This window comes from Poecilia reticulata, linkage group LG12 (assembly GCF_000633615.1).
Source record: "Poecilia reticulata strain Guanapo linkage group LG12, Guppy_female_1.0+MT, whole genome shotgun sequence".
Classification (NCBI taxonomy): domain Eukaryota; kingdom Metazoa; phylum Chordata; class Actinopteri; order Cyprinodontiformes; family Poeciliidae; genus Poecilia; species Poecilia reticulata.
Window position 1 is genome coordinate 14610377 of NC_024342.1, and position 17616 is coordinate 14627992.

Consider the following 17616-nt stretch of genomic DNA (forward strand, 5'->3'; position numbering starts at 1 on the left):
TTGTATTAATATTGTTTTCTTTGTTTGAGTTACCTGGGTGTTTGGGCTCCCCTCTCTGGACCAAAGGAGTGGCAAAGGGCTGAGGTTCCTGATATACATCTCATGGCCTTATTGGACTGAACCACCTGCGTCATGCTGGGGGAGGGGGGGTTTGTGGGTTTATTTCATTGTTTGGGTTAGTTGTTGGATTGGCAGCCATTTTGTTTTCCCCTATTGTGTCTTCATAGTTTAGCTAAACTTGTATTTAAATCCCCTTGTGTCTTATGTGAGCAGGTCAGTTTTGTTGTTGCGTCAGTTATGTCTTGAGTTCTGTAATTTATGTTGACCTCTTTTATTAGCATGCCTATTTAAATGCTATGTTAACCTTTTGTTCATAGTTTTGGGTAAATAAAAACCCACCTTTTTGAATTCAACACCTGTGGTCTGCATTTGTACTGTCTGGTCCCTGACATCCTACTTTCCTTTTTACCTGCTCTATTTTTAAAGGTAGGTCAACAAAAACCCTGTGCATAAATCTGTGCAGGTCCTAAGACAAGAAATAACAGCAACACTTGTGCTGTGACTCTGCCACACATTTATTACCTCTGCTAAACAGAGCAAATCCCATCACACATATTTTTCTGCCGGCTTACATTGTCCAGATCTTTCCGAAGAGCTATCTTGCTGCTCACTAGTTCGTGTGCCAAGTCGTCGTTCTCCTGCTCCAAACGCATGTTGGCGTCTTGCAAACGCCGATTCTCCCGCTGGACACAGGAAGAGAGGGAGAAAAGAGAACGAGAGAAAAAAGAAAGAAAAAAAAGAAGTGAATATGAGAAAAAAAGGTAAATGATAAAAACACCAAGGAGTAGAAAAGTGAAACAGAAGAGAACAGACAGAGAAGGGAAGAGTCATTAGAAAAAGAGGAAGAAAAAGTCATGAGACAGCAGAACGGGGAAAACAAGTTAATCATAAAGAGTGTCATTTGAATGTGTAATCTGCTGCTACTGGGTCAGTTTTTTTTTTTTTTTTTTTAGAGAACTATAAAGTTTACTGAAGTTAAAATATAGTGAAAGAGGACACTGCACTGTTTAAAACATAACTTGTTTGTATATCATTAACGACCGACTGAAAACTGAAAGCTGACATAAAGCCAGCAAGAAGATGCTTTTGTAGGTCAAATGTTTTGGTATAAAAGGAGACAACATTGACAGTTTATTCCGGGATAAATGTTTCATGCCTTCTGTGTGTATTTCTACCTCATATCTCTCAATGGGGGCTTCTTGTTGCTCCTGCTGCTCCCGTATGGTGTGGTACTCCTTCTCAAATTTCTTCAGCTTCTTCTGACTTATCTTTTTTTTTTTAAAGCAAAATGAGACAGAAAAACAAATGCTTAGCAACTGAAAACATTGAAGAAGAAAACAATATTCATTTAACCAGCTAACTTGACGGGAATGAGGAGGCCTAAATCAGACAATTTTTGAATTTTAAGTCGGCAATCGGGTGTTCGGAAACTCAAAAACCCAATCATATCAGCGAATATGTCATAAATGGCTGTCATGTCGAACTAACAGCACTTCTGTCCTTCAGAGAGGAAATATAGAAGTCAAAGAAACTTTCAGTTTCTGTAGGTATTTAAAAGACAGATAAAAGCAAGAACTCAAATGTTCTGGGACATAACGAACGTTTTTTCTATTAACGTGTTTCATCATTTTTTTATGTTTGCAGTACATGCCTCCTTTAATTAATTTTACACCAACTTTTAAAAATTAAAAACCAACCTTAAGTTCAGACATTGGTAAACACCATAATACAATTCACTTTCAATCTCAAGTATGTAAAAAAAGTTTTATAAAATACATATTTCAGTGTATCAAGCTTTATTATTATTATTATTATTATTATTATTATTATTATTATTATTATTATTAACAAACTTGATGAATGTAGTGGATGTTTCCTACTGAGGTGTTTGAGGACAGACCATTGAGAAAACAGTGTGATAAATACTAAAACATAACTTAATGAAGCCTCGAGGCAGATAATTTGCCTCGAGGAATTTTAAGAATCGAAATCCTTGAATCATGCAGTGACTCGTTACAGTCCTAGTTTAGTTACAGTGATGGTGCACAGACAAAGATCCCTGTTAATTATTTTCATAAACCTGCCAACAGATGCAGTCTCCCTGAACTTAACAGAAACTAAAAAACCCAAAAAGCTACACACGTGTAAATATTCAGCACAAGTTAGAAGCAGCAAAGCCTTAGCCCGTGATGTCAAGGAAAAGTTAACTGGAGCTTAAACTTTGAAACAAATGAAGCAAGACTGAAAATGTGGAATGTTATTTATAGGAAAGTGCTCCAATAGCACCTGAGGTTACTGTTAAACAGCAGCGTGTGCTGATAATGAGATCTCAGAAGAGAAGCAAAAGCTGAATCAACAGAAAGACTGTGGAAACAAAGGAACGGGGTGCTGCAGAAGGAGGGTGGAAAGGTTCATACCTAGGGCTGTTGGTTTTTTTTTTGGTTTTTTTTCAGGCGGCATTGTTTCATTTGGGTCGGTAAAACATGTGAAACAATAGTTTTGTCCAAGATTAAAGCAGAAAATCTGATCAGGGTTTTTGTCATTTTCTCTAATTAGCTTAAAACAACATTGCATTACATACGCAGTGTAGCTTGAAGCTGATGTTCATATGAATAAACATCCCTTGTTACCTTACAGTTTATCACAGGCTTTGCCCAATCTACAGTATTTTTATTTTTTTTTTGAGAGGGTTGAAGTGTTCATCTTTTCTTTACTGTGTTTTTTGTTTCCGATGACATTCAGTGACTTATCCAAAATCAGACTTGGAAGCACCTGTTCATTAAAAGTGTTTTTGTTGAATGACCCACTGCCTGTTGTTCCTGCTCAGAACACATCAAATATATATATATTTTTATAATACTGATCAGAACTAATCTGCATATCTATAGAGAGACTTACATATTTATAGCTATCTTCTGGGCAATTTGCATACTGCAGATTTACAGACGTAAAGGCCACCAGACATGAGGAACATGTCTCTCGGAAGGAATCCCAAGAAACAATAAAAACTGAAATGAAACTCATTTTCACTTTCCTTTTTGCTTTACTAGTTATGCTTTATAAGTGCATTTGCCCTGAAAAATATGCAAGTGACCACGTTCTGATTGAAATAAATAGCTGCTGCCGTTCAACCCAGTTCTCATTCTAATTTAATGCACATTTAATTTCATTTGTTCACCAAAATATATTAAGGATTGTTCTTTTTATAAATTATTGGAGGTTCATATTTGTTGTTGACTTTCAGTTTGATTTCAAGGTGAATTCCTGCATCTCCACTTCCTACTTAAAGCATTAAAAATAATTATTTCAACATCGCTTCTACACAAAATTGTTTTTGCAGAGTAAATAATGTTGCAGTTCACTACCTGAAAATATAACAAGAGAGTAATTCATTCCTATTTAAATCCAATTCCTCCACAAATGTCCACATTTTCTGACCTGCATGCCAATCATGTGGATGACTTTTTAGGTAAAAACCTTGTCGAGGACAAGGTCGGAGCTCTTTAATACTATTTTTGTTCAAGCAGAATTACTAACATCTCAATTCTCAGTATAAAACTTAAAGTGAGGAAGGAGTCAAAAAGTCACTTTCTGCAAGAAATTGCAGTTTAGAATACCAAATATTACCATATACCTGCATATACTAATGATTTATTCACAGATTTATTGACTTTTTTTATTCAATTCAAAACCTATTTTATACCTACTTTACCTATTTTGTTTTTTAATAGTAACACTTTTATTTAGTTTTTTTAGCTCTCAAAATGACTTAAAGCTTGCAATGGCATGAAGCTCATATCATTTATTAAGTCCGTTTTTAAAACCTGCATCTATATAAAGAGGTGTTAAATCGTCCAAAAATTTGATTTCTCAAAAGGTCGACAGCACCTTTGGTAGTTCAACATTTTTATGTAGTTCTAGTCCAATTGGTCATGTGGAAGAATGAAACTATAGAAAAATTCAAAACATGGTGAACAATTATGATCTATTTAACTATAAAAACATATCATGGCGGGCTGCACAGTGGAGCAGTTGGTAGAGCTGTTGCCTTGCAGCAAGAAGGTTCTGGGTTCGATTCCCGGCCCCGGTCTTTCTGCATGGAGTTTCCATGTTCTCCCTGTGCATGCGTGGGTTTTCTCCAGGTACTCCGGTTTCCTCCCACAGTGCAAAAACATGACTGTCAGGTTAACTGGTCTGTCTAAATTGCCCCTAGGTGTGGTTGTGTGTGTGCATGTTAGTTTGTCCTGTGTATCTCTGTGTTGCCCTGTGACAGTCTGGCGACCTGCCAGGGTGACCCCGCCTCTCGCCCGGGACGTTAGCTGGAGATAGGCACCAGCAACCCTCCCGACCCCACAAAGGGACAAGGGTCTGAAGAAAATGGATGGATGGAACATATCATGGCATCTGACAAACACCAAGAAGTGATTCAGTCAGAAGGCATAAACATTCAGTAAGGTAAACGATAATCCGTCCATTTAATCCCACTGCAGTTCTCAGATTACCAAACCACAATCGAGGACAAAGGTGAATGTATCCAACAACTTGACACACTGCGCAAAGAACTACATCAGTGTGTTTAATAAAAATGACAATTTACATTTACCAAACCAATAACATCTAATTTGGAAATGATAGAATTTGTAAATATTTGATTTTATCGCGCGCTTCTTCCCATATCAGAGTCTTCTTGAGCTCATTTTGATTTATTCTCAGAATCGATGCCTTCATGACGGATACTGGAGCATCTTCAGAGCTGCACAGCTGCTTTGGTTAGGTATGATTTACTTCCTCTGCTAGAAGAGCTTTGGAGGGTGGCTCCTCTTGCAGCTCACCTCAAGAGCAAAAAAGTTAAAATCTTTCTTGGAGTTGGCTTCCTTACAGAGTTTGTGGAAAGAAATGTTCCTGTCCAAAGTTACCTTCAAAGTCAGATCCTCTAAACTGGGCCAGACTGCTCAAATCAGGTCAGGAAACAGGTGTGAGTGTTTAACGGGAGGGACATGTGTTTGGTGTGTTTCTTGCTTTTATGTTAGTCATGACGAAGCTCAACAGTGACCCCCTGTGGTATTTGAGCAGCATTGCTAGATTTCACAGGTTATGTACAATGAAACAAAGGTTAAAAATTCAAATAAGAGTACAGATAGCACTTTGAATTATCTATACTTGATCTGCACCGTAAGCCACTTTGGTCATTTAAACTCACCTTCATGCTACAAGCCAGCTCCATCAGTTTCTTGGCATTTTCTTCGGAGCGGTACCTTTTCGGGACGGGGACGCGAAAGAATTTGAGCGCGCCCTCGAAGTCCGTCTGCAGTAGATCGTCTTTTGAAGTCTGAGGAAAAAGACGAGATGTTTAATGAAACAGAGACTTGAAATACCAAATTAAAAACTGCTACTACACTTTTTTGTGCTATTGGAAGAAGAGGAAATTAAACTTTGGAGGCAAATCTTTAACAAGTATGTTCACTCCATCCACTAGAACGCAAAACAATGACTTTTCCCTAAAGCTTGGCTATTCTGTTCTAACTTTTTTGTTTATGCTTGCAAACCTTACTAGTGATGGAATTTTTGTTTGTCAATTCTTACCTTCAAAAGGGCCAGGGCTACATTGAAGATCACACTAATACCCTGAAAAAAAATCCAAGGTTTAGTTGGTCTGAAAGAGTTTATGAAATTATTAATTTGATTAAAAGTGCAGAACAAGAACAAAATGTTTTCTTTAATTTAAAAATTTGTTGGGAACAACTGCTTTGGTATTGAATTTTTGGAAATGTAAAAAAAATTCCTTCTAATTCACCCCACTGTATAGGACCTTAAAATATTTCCTAGTTCTAAAGCATCACACATCATCAAGTTATACCTGTAATAAGCTTTTGATTTCACAAACCACTAATGATGAAACAATGCATCTGGGATCAAATGTGTGACAGTAACAAACTGTCACACGAAAAAGTCACTTCAATTTTATATTGAAAAAAACAAAACAAAACAAAAATTCAATTAGGTTTACAGTAATCTCTTCTTATAACTGATTACTAGCTTTTTGCATGTTTCAGCATTTTGACAATTTATCTTTAATGATGAGCTCAAAATCTTGGGATGGTCTGAATGATTTTGAGCTTAACTGCGTAATGCAAGAAGAAACACGAACCGCACTTAACATGTTTTTTTCTAGCCTTCTTCCCTGAAATGTCACTTGATCAAAGTTATGTCAGGCATGGCAGGGCCAGTGACAGTGAAACAAAGTTTTACTACATTAAAAAAAATACAAAAATATTTTTTAAAACTTTTATTTTGCATCTTGTAAAAACAGCTTACTGATAATTAAAGTAGCAAACTGTCACACCAAAAAGAGATCAGATTTTTGCATGTGTGTCTAGCTGATCCCTGGAGGTTTTTAAGACTTTTTTATGCTAACTATAAATGAGAAAGTCGCTGTTAAGAAAATCAATAAAATCTGGCCTATGGCTGCAGTTTTTCTGTTTGTAGCTAAAACAATCCTGCAAGACCAATGCAGTTTCTCCTAACATCTCTGGTCTGTTATTACTATGGAGTTTCTTTTGCTACCCACCTCACACAGTAGCAGGTCGATTATATGGAAGACCATGTAAAGAGGAAACTTGGCTGTGAAGAGAGTTAGGAACCACTGGGAAGCGTACATATGAGCCTCCAGACCCACATTCAGGAAATGGTTGTACAGATCTTGTATGTACTCCTGATGAACACCAAAGAAAACAGAAACAGACAGACAGAAGAGGGGAACAGCATTAAACAGAGGATGGAGACGACAGCAATAAAAAAAGAAAAAGAAAAAAAAAACCAGCTCAAGGGAGTAAATGCCATCAAAACCAGTCACAAGATTGTGGGAAACACAGCCCGAGATATGCAAATGTGACGCACAAACCTGCATGAGTCTTTCAAGCTGGAAGAACTTGCAGTGCAGATCTTCAAAGTTCTGTTTGAACAGGTCCCTGAGCCCGTAATCAAACATGATCTTCACCAGAACACTGAAAGCTTGCTCCTCTGGCATCTACAGAAAAACACAAGATCCAGTTATGAGTCTCTAATACCTTTGAATTTTCCCAAAGTCCCAAATAAAACATTTCACTGTGAATTAGCGGCTTCTGCAGTAGTAAGGCTTTAAGTATTGAACCTCCAAAAACTACAGACCAAGGTTCCAACATATTTGAAGTTAAAAAAATAAAATAAACGTTTCCAAAATTCCGCTATGCACGGTTCTCAAAGATAGATCTTCATTTTAAAATAAAAGTTACTGACTGTATTTATGATACATATTTATACAGTGAAGATTTTATATGGAACCTGCAGAAACAAAAAAAAAACTAGAAGGAAAAAAGAATACAAGGGCAGAAGGTAGGTAGGATACAAGTAAGGGAAGAAAGGAAGGACACAGTAGCACCGATGGAAAGAAGGAGGACACAAAGGAAATATACAAGGACATAGAGGGTAGGGAAGATAACACAAGAAAGAAAAGAAGGAAACAAGGAATTACTGCAGGAGGTAAACAAGTATGGATAGACAGGGGTTGGACACAAATATGGAAGGAATGAGGACAAGTGGAAGGTAGGAGAGGACATTTACATAATAGTATAGGGAATAAAGTAAAAAAATATATAAAATTTCAAAAAATATATTTTCATTTTCCATACTTTTTAAGTCCTTGAAAATACTAAAATAAAATGTCCAAACTGTAAGTATGTGATGTATGAATGGACAAACGTAACATTTATTAAATAAGTAGTAAAGTCTGACATTTTTCCTCCCCTCGTAACTTTTAATCCAATCCTGGAAAACACTGCCACAAGGTGGCAGTGCTGTGCTGTTTCTGCATTCCACTATAAATAGGCTGCGAACCACAATGAGTAGGTAGAAAACTCTGAATATCACACAAAAATGTGTGCAAATAAAAATATTGTTAAAAATTTGATCTAACTTCTGTAAATTCAGTGTCAAAAGTATGTAAATTGTTGCTTGGCGATGTCTGGATTGTGCTGCTTGTGTCAACTCACGTGCAGCAGCAGCACTGCAGCCAGGAAGGATTGTCCCTGGCAGTAGCCAATCTCCTGATCATAAACAGAATAAGCCTGGACAATATGAAAGACCAAAGACATATAGTTAGTAAAGGCTTTTCAAAGTGAAATAAAAACAACTTCACAAGTTGAAAGTAAAAAAAAAAAAAGGAAATTTACACAAGTCTATTTGTATCAGATCTGTATTTGGAGAAGCAAGAATGTAAAGAAAAACTGGAACTTCAAATCATGTACTGCAAGTTATCCTAAACATGTCCAAATTGTTCATTACAGAAACTAATTCAATTAAACACGAAATATTGATTTCAAAAGCTACAATATCAGCAAAATCAAATTCTTAAAATAACAAATGACAATTAACATTCAAAATATAAAACTCAATCTTGTTATGTATTGACAGTGAAGTCAAGTAATAAGTCATGAATGAATCATGATGTCTGGATACAGTTAAATAGACTCACAGAAGATGCTCAGAAGAAATATTAATATTTATTCAAGCTGGGAATAAGATACGACAGAATTGGGGGGGAAAATGGGCCTGTAGTGGCCTACTGAACCAGAAACACAAATAATGAGCAAAAGTCAAAAATATAAAATGTGAATCAATACAAACAGCAAAGGCAGAAACCTGTGAATTATTCAAATGCACCTCAGGAGCTGCTTGTCTGAGAGTAGATGAATGCCCTCACTAGAGCTATGCATAATGAATGACATTAAACTGAAAAGTGTAAAAAGGCTGCAGTCAGTAGTACTACATTACTACAGCGCTGCCGTGAAATAGTATTTGCTCCCTTACAGATGTCTCTGGCTTTCTTGTCATGCTTAATTGTTTCAGATCACTGAACAGACTGCATGTCTTCACCATGAAGCACATTTTTATAATAAAGGCATAATTGACGATGGTGTTAACTGATAAGAAAAACTCGGTAAAATACGGCGACGCTGTCAAGTTGCAAGATGTTCCTGTGCTCTTCTGCAGAGGCTAACTGTACTTTGATTCTTGTTTCATGTGTTCAAAGAGAAACTCGTTTAGATTTCCCAGACTTCATGAACTCGACAAACCGCCCAGTCTGAATCAGACAGAAGTAATTAATACACAAGGTATTAGCAATTCTCACTGTTTATATGTTTTCATTTCCACGTTAGCTGTAAGCACAATTTTCACTTTAAGAAAATGTTATAGTTTGGTCTTTTTTTATTATTATTTACTCTCTTTATTGAGTATTTTGTCAATTTGAATATGTATTCTACATATTTTATTGCCAATTTCTTTTAAAGAGGTAATCTGTAGAAGCAACGTATTACTGCTGATGAAGTTTAGAAAACAATCTCACAAATACATTTTGCTACTATTGCTGGTTTTTTTTTATCCTCGTCATTATCATATCATCAGTCCAGACACATGAAAAGGTCCATAGTAGAGATAAAACAAATACATACAAAGAATTGGAGATATTTGGATTATATGAGTTACTACATATGATTTCTGTTTGAGATAAAGAGTTTTTAAACTGAACTGAATTCAATTTCTGAACATGAATTTTTTTTTTGCCAATTTCAAAAATGTAATCAAGCAACAACGGTTAAGAACATGTTCAACATTTCAGTGTGAGATTACAAATATTTTCAGGTTTTTAATGCATATTTAACGTGGTTACAATACATGTGGTTGGTGTGGCATTCATGTGCATTCGCTAAGTTCGAAGAGAAACTCACCCCTACGTCTGGATTGCGTATGAAATATAGAATAAAAGGGCCTCATTCTTTACCTGAAAAGTGCAAAATACTTCTGATCGCATCAGCATCTTCCTTAGATAGCACCTCCCAGAATTAGGAAGAGATTGGCACATCAGAGTTTTTTATTTTTTTTATTTTAGCGCAACTGCAGTTAGAATGAGTCAAAAAGGAGACGTGCGAGCTTCCGATGTGTTTTTGCAGATGCATTAATAAACAGTTTACTCCTCATTTGACATGCAGCTGCTGCAGCAGCTTTGTTCACTGCATGAAGCCAGTTTCATGATGGAGCACAGTTCGTGCTGCACTAACAACCTCTGTGTGTGTCTGCATGTACTAGAACCCCACCTTGCAGATCTTATAGAGTGAGTCTTGCCCGTCTCCTCCAGTGTCTTTGAAATAGTCATGAGCGGGGAATGTCCTGTTAATGTCTCTGGTGATTGCACTGTCCTGAGGAGATTCCTAGCAGAGAGAGAGAGAGAAAAAAAAAGAGAAATGTTACAATGTAAAAGGGAGTTGGAAAGAATGTAGCAAAGACAACAACAAAAAAAGAGGAGATGATTTCAGAGATTATTATTTATTATCAGCTACATTTGTGAAACTGTCTTCCCGGACACAGCTGTTGTAAGTGATCTTCAACGTGCAGGGGCCCCACGCATTGTCAAGAAATGTGGGGTTAGGAGGAAAAACTGGCAGCACAGAGTGTTCTCTTCCACCGTACAGACCGTCCACAGCTCCATGTTTCTTTGCGAGCCTGCTCATCCCACTTCTAATTTTATTCAGCTTTTATTGCATCAAAAATAATTTTTATTGTTGCAAAGGTGGTGACACAATCCACCGGATGCAAGACTGGAAAAAACCTCGGACGTTCTCACATCTTAACGGTGATGAGGGTTTTTATAAAGTGTTGCTAAAACGGCACGTTATCAAACCACAAAGCTGACTTACTTCATGTCACTATGACTCCGCTTCAAATGAAACCTCTGACAGTGATTAAAAGGCTTTCTGATAACTGACAGACAGACTGAAGTATAATTTCCTGACTGATACGGAACTGATTTGTTTTTAAACTCTAAACTTGCAACACTGACGACCTCAGCTGCAATAATAGCTGATGTGGTAAGATGTGAATATAACTTGATCGTTCTCTCTTCCAATTTGGCAGCACGATTCATTGAGGAATAAACTGTGTTTTGTGTGTTGTTTTTAAAGAAGTGAGATCTGATTTAGGCATTATGGAGGAACTGAGATCAGGTTTCAAATGAGTGGAGAACACTAGATTTTGAGCTAAATGCATTTGACACCCACTTAACATTTTGAACTAATTAAATTTTTCTTAAAGCAGAACAATGAGATCTGCACTTTTTTCTGCAACACACCAAATGCAACTTTAAAGCAAATAATCTGATAGATATTGAGCAGTTTTAGTACAAAACAATCAATAAAGTTATAATCAAGTTACAATAAAAGTGAAAGGATACCCAAGTGCTCATTTTGGGACTACAACACAATATTATTACAATGTTTTAAAACAAAACACCCAGGACCAACTCTTTCTATCCTGAAATAGCCTTGATTGCTTAAAAAAAATAAAATAAATGAAGGGAGGAAACTGATGTTGGCAGAATTTTTCAACACGGTGATACACTAACAAAATGACAAATTTCATCTGGAGCCAGTTTGAACACAAGCCTGGGGAAACCTGTGCCTCATATCTATTTGAAGTGATGAAAGACCACCACAGAGTAAGAACTCCACTCAAATCAGTAAACACTCCTTAAGAACTGGGCTTGCTTTTCAAAGATTAATGGTGCCTCATTTTGTTATCGATTGCCAACACATTAGGAAAAAATTACCTTTGAATAAGTAATGTTACCAAAAGACAATTTCATTAGGAAATAATAATGTTTAAAGACCTCATTGAGCATAATTTGAAATGAGATTTAAAATATATATATATGTAGTTAGTAGTTTATGCAGTGTAGTTGTATTATTTAGAGGTCAAGTCAATGGCCAGCTTTGAGAAAAAAAAGTTACTAGTGATGGCAAAATTTTCAGTTTAACCAGTTTTGACTGATGATTAGGTTGGAAAATTTAGAACCGTATCTTTTTCTCATCAGTAAGGACATCATACCCGCCTATCTACTGTTGTGGGAAAATAATTACCAAGCACTGTTAAGGTTAAAAAAAAATCACTGAGTCAGGTTTATTAATACCCTGCAAGAAAATGAGAGTTTGGAAATGATACACCTGGTTGAACAGGTCAAAGTATGAAGCTCCAATAGGAGGCAGGCAGCTCATCAGTTCAAAAGGAAAAGTTGAAGTGGGGGGGGGAATCACAAACACTGAAGAGAGTGTGAGACTGTCTGGATCGTTCCTCTACTGGAACGAGGGAAAAAAACCACCAGGGAAAAAACCTGCCTCAGACAAGTTCCCTCTGGGAATGTTTATAAACATAAAAGAAAAAAAATAACATAACCATCGGATGAAAAAATATGCCTCAACATTACTTAAGCTTTTAGGACATTTTGTCAAACTAGTGAAGGAGCCAATTGGCCCAGTGCAGACTTCAATAGATTCCAACAACTCTGACTGGGAAATTATTACTGTTCATCATTATTGTGAGATTTTTTTATTTTATTGTTTTTAATGATCATTAGGACTTGTTGTGACAATAAAATCTAGAAGACAAAGTTTTTTTTTTTCCACAGCTGATTCCATGTGCAGAAATAAACTTGAATTTACTTAACTTTTATTGGTACTGACTTTAGCTATTTTACTGTTGTGTTATTGTGCTTTGAATTGAGTTTATTAATACATTATTGTCTACTTACCATTGTCACTTTACTTTTATGCTTTAACTTACAGCAATTCTATTATATTAAGTTGTATTGATCTTTTTAAATGCTCTAAAGTATTTTTGAAAGCTGGTGTTTGAGGGCTTTGTAAATGAAGTTGATGATGATGACATTTTTTTTTTTTAATTTATGATTAACTGCAGTTATTGTGAGCTCATTAGCAACAACAGTGGGATATTTGAACCGATAAGTCTTCTGAAGTGTGGACACTAGTGCTCTATTTTCTCTTTTAAAACTTAATATTAGAGATGTGCTTATCAGGTTTTTTCCTGCCGATTCCAATCACCCATGAGGGCCGATCACGGCTGATTACCGATACCGATCACATAATTATTATTTTTTTAATCATAAGCACTACCGGTTACATTATGTGAAAAAAGAAACCATGAATTCACCTTAATTTAGACAAAAACTTGTTTTTAATAACTTTTTCCAAGAAAACAAAACAAAACAGGCATTGTGCAAATTGTACTGCTATTGGTAATACTATCTTTAACAGACTGAAAACATATGAAGGCTCTGAAGAGGCTAAATAATGCAAAAAGTCAAAATAAACAACATTGCCAAAAAATTCAAGTATAAAACTTAACATTCAAAGGCAAATACAGGTTCCATTACAATAAACAATCCTGAGTTACTGAATAAAAACTTCCTGTTAGCATGGCGGCTAGCTGATTACTGCTAGTTCTGAGTGGCTGTTTTTGACTGAGCGGAGTAATTATGCAGAACAGGGAGGAGATCGATTATTTTTTCAGAGATTATCTGTCACATGTTAGGACAGCAAAAGTTTTAATATGTATGTAAAATTTATTTTTTTAAGTTAGATGCTGCAGCTTTAAGCAAAGGTTTAGTGTGAGAGTCACTACCAGGTGGAGCAGAAGCGGCGCTCCGTCTGTCAAATATTACTACCTGTAGCGCGTAGCAGCGGTTCAACAGCGAGAGCAGAACCAGCGTCTTACATCGCAGCTTGAAGACTTAAATCATTTTGCGGGTTATTTGTTTAGCTTTCTGACCGTCATGCTAATCCGGGTGAGTGTAGCTGTGCGCTGCTTTACCTGCTATCTGATCCTCCATATGTCTTTTTTACTGCAGTGAGCCTCGATGTAGCCAAACTCTGTCAAGTATGGCATTGTTTTTATGTCGTATTAGCTTCCTTGTGTTGATGCATTTTGACCTGCTTCAATTTTCCGCCACAACACGCAAACKTCCCCATTSACTCAGTGCGTTATAGTTCCACATCGCTTAGGATTTGTTGCTGCGCGTTTGCGCAGTGTGAAGGAAAGAGGAGACCAGCTGCACAGGCAGGCTGCGAAATGAGATGCAGGTGATCGGTTTGTGTGATCGGCATCAAGACACCGTGATCGGCAATCACCTATCATACACTTTTCCGTGGAAATCGGCCGATTATGATCGGTGGCCGATCGATCGGCACACCTCTACTTAATATAATAGAGTGGCAAAACGACCAACTAAGGATTTGGTCCAAGGCTGCAAAAAAATAACAAAAAAATCTTAGGACTTGATACTGCAAACCTGATTGGCAAAGGAATCTTGAAAGAGGCTGATATCTCTCTTTCCAGAGGAATTTAAATAAATAGTCCAGTGTGAGGGGCATATTAAACTTGACTGCTGTTTCCTAGTAAAAGATAACCATCCATGTTTAGACAAGCAGCCACTTAGCCATACTTATCTGAAGTGCTGAGAGAATGAACAAAGACCTCTGACTTAATGGTCAATTAGCTTCCCCTCTGTTCGTCTGTTGCTCTTCTGTTAGAGAGCAACTTCTAATGACTGTTGCGTGAGAGCAAACATATCCAGAGTGTCATGCTACTGTGCAGAAGCTAGAGACAGCACAAAAATAGGTGTGCATTCAGCAAAATGGTAATTAGGATCATATTACAGCAAACCTAATCCTCAAGCACTTAGTAATCACCACTGATTCTAGTTTTTCTGTTATTTATTGAAGCAGAAACTGGAATCCAGGAAAGAAAATAAGTGTTTAGAAAATGCTGCATGGTTAATGCAGAAAAAGATTTGTTGTTAAGGCTGAAGAATTCTGCTTTGCATCTACAGAACATTGCCCAACAGTCTCAGCATGTACGCATAATCTGCTTAATGTTTTATTTTTAGTTCTATAAATAGGGTAAATAAGATGCTGAGTTTATAGCTTTGATAAGGACATGATGAACAATTTTAAAATTGGCGCTTTGATTTCAAGACATTTCGCGGTGCCTGGTCAGAACTACCAGCCCGTATTCTAACACACTCCTATAATTAAACGAGAGCAAGGGAGTCAGACCATTTGGAATAACAGTACTTAGGAGTTGCTTAGTAGATGAAAAAGCACTAAAGTTTAATGAACCCTGAAAACCTACCGCACATCCAGAACAAAATAAATAAATAAAAAAATCCAGTCAGTTCCTGCAGATGCATATGTAATTAAAAAAACAGAATGTCCAATGGGCAATTAGATCCCATTGAGTTGTGTGCACAAAAAGATGAATAAAATTTCCCTGCTTATAACCAAGTAGAGATATAAAGCATTGACTAAAATGTAAATTTAACAGAATTCAAATGTTGATGTCCTAATTTTAAATTTAGATTGCAAAGAAATACATAAGAAAGTGAGAATTACAATAAAAACCTGAGCTTACAGATGTTTTTAACCGATTGCCTTGTTTTTTTTAAACATCCAACATACCTTTTTGTGTGAGTGTATGCGACATATATCTCTACCAGTTGCTTCATTAGGTACACTTAAATTTTGTTTTCCTCATTAATAACCTTATCTAAGTTTAAAGCATTCTGAACTTAACAGCATAAAGCCTAAAAGAGAAGACATTATCAGTGTGTTAGAGACAATTATATGAAAAATATTACTGCTACCAATAATACTACTAATAGTAGGTAGATTGTAAAGGAGAATTTCTAACTGTGATACATTTGCACAAAACAATCACAAAAATATCAACACTGTTATATATGTATTAGGTAGCAACTCATAACTTTACCTCAGTGTGTATTTTGAACTTACATTATTTTTATTTTGACAAAGCAGTTTGAGACATCTTTATCTCTCAAGAATGTCAGCATTTTTCTAAAATGCCAAATGGACGTAAAGGGAAACAAGCATTCAAGCTCTGCTAGCCAAAGGTCTATGTATGGCTGCTTGGACTTTCAGCATTTTTGTTCTCCTGTCTCAAAAACCATCTCAGTGACTAAGCTGAAAAAGCTCATCGGTAATAATGACGTTATGACAATAGAGAAAAAAAAAGAAGAGCGAGGAAAATGTTGGTATTGTGCTTGTAATATTGAAATTACATCCGTTCTAAATATTGTCCTAATGTTGTCATGACATTAGGACAATCCCACATCCCACAGGAGTGCTAATAGATTGAAAGGCTGTTGGAGTGCAGTGAGGAGTCATGCTTAAGACACCAGCTGGAGATGAGCTCCGTGAAATGGACATGTTTTTTCCTGCAGGAAGTAGCCATTTGAAATTAATTACACTTTGAGCATAAAGCGATGAACGTGGTTCACTTAGTACCAACTCAGTACCATTTCAATGCCAGCGAATCAAAGTGGTTAAAGTCCATCAGGAAAACATTACAACAAGTAATAAAATAGATCCATGTTTTCATATTTTTATGCCAAATTCTGGACAAGCATCTGAATGTTGCAGAGGAAGTTGAAACTCACTGGCCACCATGGTTAATTTTCCCAATCAGTTGCTGTCCCACGCGAACAAGTGTATGTAATAAAGTGGCTATATATTCAAATGCATGTGCATTTATGTATGCATTGTCAAGTTGTACTTATCTTTTTAAATGTTTTAAAGTTCTTAGAACATTATATTAAGCAATAAAACAGGAAATGAAATTTACCAAGAAAATAACCAGGGTGTATTAATAATTTCTTACTGGTGGTGAACTTTTAAAACATTGTGCTTTTTATTTTATGAGTACATTTACTGTGCATAAAAATAGTAAGAAGAGTGATAGCTGTAATAAGCAGCTGGTTTGATAGCAAGGAAGTACACCAATAAAAGCTAATCAACCCCCGTGGGTCAGATGCTGTTACAGAAAAGAGACCGACCAAAAAGGAAACAAGAAAACTCCCAAGCAAGTGAAGTACTGGAACAAAACATGGTGTTCTAGCAAAATTACAACCTCTTCAACAGAAGTCAGCCATAAATAGGAAAGCTGTAGCCTTTGCATTTAATTGCGTGTCAAAAAGAAGGAAAATAAAAATCACAGAGTTGAGCATCTATGAGAACGCTGAGCAGCAAGAACTCCTTTGTGTTTATGTCCTCGATTTTCTCTGACTCGACACAAAAGCCGACATGTCATTTTGTTTTCCTTTCTCTGCTCCTAAAGAACCCTGCTGAGACATCAAAATGGCATGGCGTGACATTTATCAGGCCTGCTACAAGCTGAGGATCCAAGCCCCAAATAACCCTGAGTGCCAACGTTTTTACTTCTTTACATGAGAAAACCTTTGAATTAAAGAGACATTTGTAATGGTCCTAGCATCGCTTTTACTGTCATAAGGGTTGATTACATGTCTTTTACACAATAATCTGTTATCAGCAGATGGATAAAGCTTAGCACTAGTAGTCTAATGAAATTTTAATGGTTTAAGCTTATGACCTTCATTTTGTGGTATTTGGAGGAAGCTACCCTGCTGCCCCGATAAAACACATGTAAAAGAAGAGAAAGTCAAACCATATATGCTTACTAGAGGTGTGCCGACCGATCGGCCACCGATCATAATCGGCCGATTTCCGCGAAAAAGTGTATGATCGGTGATCGCCGATCACGGTCTCTTGTTGCTGATGACACAAACCGATCACCTGCATCTCATTTCGCAGCCTGCCTTTGCAGCTGGTCTCCTCTTTCCTTCACACTGCGCAAACG

General features: G+C 36.6%; 1 protein-coding gene across 2 annotated transcripts in view; it reads right to left on the minus strand.

The window, feature by feature from the left end:
* rabgap1 (RAB GTPase activating protein 1) overlaps window positions 1-17616 on the minus strand; it is a 76117-nt gene that overhangs the window by 22240 nt on the left and 36261 nt on the right. For both annotated transcript variants that reach the window (XM_008424027.2, XM_008424026.2), the window contains 8 exons: window positions 10191-10304; window positions 8088-8162; window positions 6962-7087; window positions 6629-6772; window positions 5644-5685; window positions 5261-5389; window positions 1236-1328; window positions 633-743 (listed from right to left, as the gene is read on the minus strand). In XM_008424027.2, coding sequence (XP_008422249.1) covers window positions 633-743; window positions 1236-1328; window positions 5261-5389; window positions 5644-5685; window positions 6629-6772; window positions 6962-7087; window positions 8088-8162; window positions 10191-10304 — 834 coding nt within the window. The remainder of the gene's footprint in view (window positions 1-632; window positions 744-1235; window positions 1329-5260; window positions 5390-5643; window positions 5686-6628; window positions 6773-6961; window positions 7088-8087; window positions 8163-10190; window positions 10305-17616) is intronic.